General features: G+C 46.8%; 1 protein-coding gene across 12 annotated transcripts in view; it reads right to left on the bottom strand.

Annotated features, from left to right (window-relative positions):
- Nucleotides 1-2,852: 2,852 nt before the first annotated feature.
- NCAM1 (neural cell adhesion molecule 1) overlaps nucleotides 2,853-6,346 on the bottom strand; it is a 92,728-nt gene continuing 89,234 nt past the window's right edge. For all 12 annotated transcript variants that reach the window (XM_033081618.2, XM_033081626.2, XM_033081619.2 and 9 more), the window contains one exon: nucleotides 2,853-5,538. In XM_033081618.2, the coding sequence (XP_032937509.1) occupies nucleotides 5,424-5,538 (115 nt within the window). In that variant the 3' untranslated portion in view covers nucleotides 2,853-5,423. The remainder of the gene's footprint in view (nucleotides 5,539-6,346) is intronic.

Here is a 6,346-nt window from a genome sequence, read left to right as displayed (position 1 = left end):
AAAAAAAAGTTAAAGTTGGGCATTTGGTCAATTTTTAGCTAGAATTTAGAATAAAAAAATCAAGGTTTTAAAATGAATTAATTGAATAAATTAATTATATTCTAAACTCATTAAGTTCAGGCACCCAGTTGGGGCTGGGCAGAGGTCACCTCTTACACCCAACACTCCAGCCCCACTTTGCACAGCCAGGTAACAGAAAAGTGCCTTTCTGGGGAGGGGGAAACGTTTCACAGGAGCTGTGAAATTGCTTTTTGTGTTTGCTATCTCCAGGAAATAAGTAAATAAATACAGAGGGACAAAGAAAGGAACTTCAAAGGGCTTTTAGTGGCACTGAGGCAGAGCAGTTAAAGAAGGGCAGACTGCAGGCATCAGCTTTTTTTTTTTTTTTTTTTTTGTAGTTTTTATTTGAACACAGTATTCTGACAGAATGCAAAGTCAAAATCCTCAGTTAGTATCAGTATTTACACCAGTGAGAATGGGGATAAAGGTGGAGTCGATGTTTCACTCGGTAAAAAGATTTTTTGTTTTTTTGTTTTTTTAACAAGATAGAAGGCCCCCAAAAGTAGGGAATGCTGGGGAAGGATGGCCATGGAGGGGCTGAGAACAACTATCAAAACAGCCTGGTGGTGAAAAACGTGGGGCTGGAAGGCTCCATAGAAAAGTGTGAACAGAAAAGCACTCTGGAAGCCGATGGGCGGGATGCACAATTGTCACCTGTACGAATGGTGCGGCACAGATGGCAGCTCCTGTGGCACTGGGGACAGGCAGGGGGCCATGGCAGGGCCACCAACCCTGGGGATGGACACATGGAGTCATGGCAGGGCCACCGACCCTGGGGATGGGCACACAGAGCCATGGCAGTGCCACCAACCCTGGGATGGACACACAGAGCCATGGCAGGGCCACCAACCCCAGGGATGGACACATGGAGTCATGGTAGGGCCACCAACCCTGGGGAGGGACACACAGAGCCATGGTAGTGCCACCAACCCTGGGATGGACAAATGGAATGGCCACAGCAGGGCCACCAACCCTACAGCAGCCCTGGCAGTGCCACCAACCCTGGGGATGGACACACAGAGCCATGGCAGGGCCACCAACCCTGGGGATGGACACACAGAGCCATGGCAGTGCCACCACCACCAGAGCAGCCCTGGCAGTGCCACCAAGGCCAGGTTGGTCCCTCCCCAAGGGCACAGATGGAAGCTGTGAGGCTGCAGCTGGCTGGGAATGGGGCACTTGGAAATTCAGTGTGGGGAGGGGTCACTGGACAGAGCTCAGGGTTCCCTCCTGCTCCACCCACCCCAAACCTGAGCTTTGGGACACAAGGGACCTGAAAGCCCAGCCAGTGCCACCCTAAAGCTGTCCCTGGGTGCTGGGCTGGGCTCTGAGCTCGTCACCTTTTGGGACAAAAGCCAATCCAGGTGGGGCAGCCCCCCCAGTGCTGGTGCAGCTCCCTGGGCAGCTTTTTGGGGATGCTCTTTGGGTGTTTCCTACCAGCTGCTCAGCTTTGGGGCTAGAGCACAGCCAGGTGACAAAACTGGGCACAAAAGGGACAAACTCTGCTCACCCAGCAGGATGGAGGCACCATCCAGAGCTGCCCAGCTGCAGCCACAGCTGCCTTTGATGGATTCATTTCTCTGGGGAGAAGAATTGGAGCCCAAGGTCCCCAGGGTTCAGGGGCACTGCTGTGACAGGTTTGGAACCCCCTGGGTTTGGGCACGAGGCTCCATCCTGCCCCAAATCCCCCCAGGACAGGCAGGGGAGCCTCAGCCTGCACCTCCATCCCCTCTGTGCACCCCAGGAGCTGAGAAAACAAAACGCAAGAAACCCCACAGTTAGCACATGACAAAGGCCATTGTTCCTCACAGCTGGACGTGGAGATGCCACTGCACATCTGCAGCATCCCAGGGAATGCAGGGACACATCTGCACATTCCCAGGGAATGCAAGGACACAGCTCCACATTCCCAGGGAATGCAGGGACTCCTCTGCACATTCCCAGGGAATCACAGACACATCTGCACATTCCCAAGGAATGCACAGACACAGCTGCACATTCCCAAGGAATTCATGGACAGCTCCACATTCCCAAGGAATGCACAGACACAGCTCCACATTCCCAAGGAATCACAGACACATCTGCACATTCCCAAGGAATGCAAGGACAGCTCCACATTCCCAAGGAATTCATGGACAGCTCCACATTCCCAAGGAAAGCAGGGACAGCTCCACATTCCCAAGGAAAGCAGGGACACATCTGCACATTCCCAAGGAATGCAGGGACGCAGTTCCACATTCCCAAGGAATCACAGACACATCTGCACATTCCCAAGGAATGCAGGGACGCAGTTCCACATTCCCAAGGAATCACAGACACATCTGCACATTCCCAAGGAATGCAGGGACGCAGTTCCACATTCCCAAGGAATCACAGACACATCTGCACATTCCCAAGGAATTCATGGACAGCTCCACATTCCCAAGGAATCACAAACACATCTGCACATTTCCAGGGAATGCAGGGACAGCTCCACATTTCCAGGGAATGCAGGGACAGCTCCACATTCCCAAGGAATTCATGGACACAGCTCCACATTCCCAAGGAATAACAGACACAGCTCCACATTCCCAAGGAATTCATGGACACATCTGCACATTCCCAAGGAATGCAAGGACAGCTCCACACCCCTCATCCTTCAGTCACCTCGGCCTGCTTCTCTCTTTTAAAGGCTTCTGCTCTTTGTAAGAGTTGTTCTCTTTCTGTTTTTTTTTAAATTCTTTTAATTCCTGAATATTTTTTTTTGTTTGTTTCTCAAATCTGAACTAGCGCTACACCTTCCACATCCAAACTATGTTGAAGCTTTTATTATTTCAATACTATGACAAAAAACACGGTTCACACTAAAATAGTCACGCACCCACAGTGCACAAGCTTGCAGATCTAAAGTAGAATTAAAAAAAAATCAAAACAAAATGAAAATAAAATAAAAGGGAAAATAAAATAAAATAAAAATAAAAATAAAAAAAAAAAGGAAATAATACCCAAAACCCCAACAGGAGGAACATCTCTATACAATGGGCTGGTCTCTCCCTACACTCTGCCTTCCTTCTGCTCAAAGCTCCTTCTCACCCCCAAATCTCAGAGTTGCTGTGTGATTCCTGACAATAAATCCCATTACCCCAAATCTCAGAATTTCTGTGATTCCTGATAATAAATCCCATTACCCCAAATTCAGATTTGCTGTGATTCCTGATAATAAATCCCATTCCTCAGCTCTCCCACCCCAAATTCAGAGTTGCTCTGTGATCACTGATGATCAATCCCATTACCCCAAATTCAGATTTGCTGTGATTCCTGATGATCAATCCCACTCCTCAGCTCCCCCATCCATAATTTCATTTTCCCTGGCACAGAATTCCAGCCCCTGCTCCTGATTCCAGGGGTTGGACCTGCAGGAAGGGTCTGGAATCTGCCCAGCACCTTTGGGGGAAAAACCTTTATTTTTGGGTTTGTATTTTTATTTAGGGTCAGAGGACATGGTATTTACTGAAATTGGTATTTAATGAAATTAGAGTTTATTGAAATTGGGATTTACTGAAATTAGAGTTCATTGAAATTGAGATTTACTGAAATTGGTGTTTGCTGAAATTGGAATTGGCTGAAATTGGAATTGACTGAAATTGGGATTTACTGAAATTGCTTTTTTCTGAAATTGGTATTTTTCTGAAACTGGAATTTTCTGAAATTGGTGTTTACTGAAATTGGTATTTTCTGAAATTGGTATTTATCAAAACTGGTATTTGCTGAAACTGGAATTTGCTGAAATTGGTATTTTCTGCAGCTGGTATTTTCTGAAATCAGAATTTACTGAAATTGGGATTTTCTGAAATTGGTATTTACCGAAACTGGAATTTGCTGAATTTGGAATTGACTGAAATTGGGAATTTCCTGCCCTAACCAGGAGGGATCCATCTGGCCCAGACCAGCCCAGACTGTCCAAGCTCCCTGGAGCTCCCCAGAGCCCGGGAGGGGTCTGTGAACAAAGGGGAGAATGTCCTAAAAAAGCAGAGATGATATTTCTCTATGCAGTCAGGCCCAGGTCCAGCGAGGGATCCAAAGAAAATTTAAGCACAGGAGGATTTTCTCCAGCAGCTCCCTCACCCCAAGCAGGTTTGGGGAGTGCTGGACAAAGCCCTTGCCTGGTGGGGAGTGCTCTGAACACCCCCACCCCCCAAAAAAACCCCAAACCAAACCCCAGCATCGCTTTTCTTCTTACTCCAGTAAGAAATAATAATAATAATAATAACAATAATAATAATAATAACAATAATTAAGAAAAGAGAAAAGGGGAAACGACTACTGTAAACATCCATGGTTGAAAATGTCTCCCTTTGCAAAGCAAGCATGCTGCTACCCTAGTGTCTACAGGACTGGATGGACTGAAAAAACAAAACAAAACTAAATAAAAAAAAGAAAAGAAAAAGAAAAAGGCAGCTATTTTACACATCCATTTCAACACAAGTTAAAAAAATATCTGTCAATTGTAAACACTGGAAAGAACCAAAGTTGGCAAAAAAAAAAAAAAATTGAACGTAGAATTGAAAAAGAAATGTAGAGTCTGAATACTGCAAATTGAAATACATCCCCCAAGCTGCAATTTTGGCATTCTTCCTAAAAACAAACAAGAACAATAAACCCCAAATGAAGTCTAACGTGGCGAGCAGGATTCAGTCACAAAGAGCTCGAGACACTTTGCATACTGACCAGATACAAGGTGAACAGAAACCATAACTTATTTATGAGGCTTTACATATTTCAAACTCGACTGAAAAGTATAAAAATAAATTGTGGACTTTGTTCTTTAAGCACCAGCTGTGCCCAGCAGCACACTGGTTATCTCTGCTATACTAACAAAGGAAACAACAGGGTCTCTTGGCTTTTTTTTTTTTTGTCTTTTTTAGTAGTTTTTTTTTCTTTTTTTTGTGTCTAGGACTACTTGATTTGGAGCTTCCCAACCACATTGCAACCAGCATTGCAATGTTTGCTTGTTTGAATATACACAGGGCAGCTGAGCCCTGATTTGGTGACGGGTTTAACCCTGTTCTTAACATGTTTTACTTTTTAAAAGCAAGTGCACAACGAATAGAACCTTTCTAGAAATCTCAAAGAAACCACAAAACAGAACTCAATCAAAACAAACAAAAAAACAACAAAAAGAGAAGAAGAGGAGAAAAACAAAAAAAAGGAAACAAAAGGAAAAAAGAGACATTCCCTCCCTCCCCCCATTTATGCATTTTTCTGGTTGGTTGGTTTGTTTTTCTTTTTTAAAAAAAGGCAACAGACACTAGAGGAATGAGATGGGTGTGTGGGTTGTGATTTCAATGCTCGGGGGAGCTTTCTGCCCCCTCTGCCGGTGCTGATCATGCTTTGCTCTCGTTCTCCTTTGTTTGTGTGGCTTCGTTGGGCACCGTCTTCACCTCTGCCGGGGGGCTCTTCCTGTCCTGCACGGCGCCTTTGTCCTCTGCTGGCATTTTCCTGGGGAGAAGCACCAGAGGACAGAGTTTAGAGGCACACAAACACAGCCTGGCCTGTGGGGAACAGTGTTTGTCTGGGAATAAATGGCTTTGGGAGAGCAAAACCAGCATTGCCTGATGCAGAGAAAGGAACACCCAGCTCAGCTCCCCCACCCTGGTTCATTTAGTTCTGCATTAATTTTTTTTTTTTGGGTTTTCCTGCCCTGGCTTGGCTCAGGGCTCAGCTGCAGGGGTGCAAAAAGCAGCAGCAAGGAAACCTCAGAGAGCTGCAGAAGGATTTGGCTACAGCACCAAACTCCCTGGACATTTAGCAGCAATCCCATTTTTTTTGTGTGTTCCTGCAGGAATCCAGTCCTGAAACCCCCAGGGTGCTGGAGAAAGGAAACACAGAGGACAGGGATTCTGTCACAGACGAGGTCACCACCCTGAGAGGTGACAAGTGCCAGCCCAGCCAGTCCCACATCTGCAGCACAGCTGGGAGCCTCCCCAGCCCCAGGCGCTGTTTGCTCTCTCCTGCCCCACTCAGGGGCTGCCCCAGCCTGGGGACAGTTCCAGAGTTCTGGTGCTGCCACCCTGGCACTGCCTGACCCTGCTCAGAGGGAATCCAGGGGCTGTGCTCACTGACCTGCACAACCTCAGCACTCTGAACACCAAACTGCACTGACCCTGCTCCTCCTCATCAAAGAACAACCCAGGACACACAGAACTGCCCAAAAGCTGAACACCACCACATTCCTGACAAACTCCCAGCTCCTTTCCCTGCCTCCCTGGCACAGCCTGCTCCTGCTCTCCTGCTGGCCCTTCCAAGC

The sequence above is a fragment of the Catharus ustulatus genome, chromosome 28, assembly GCF_009819885.2.
Source record: "Catharus ustulatus isolate bCatUst1 chromosome 28, bCatUst1.pri.v2, whole genome shotgun sequence".
NCBI classification, from domain to species: Eukaryota; Metazoa; Chordata; class Aves; order Passeriformes; family Turdidae; genus Catharus; species Catharus ustulatus.
The sequence above is the reverse complement of the archived record's forward strand: the minus strand, read 5'-3'. Positions and strand labels throughout refer to the sequence as shown.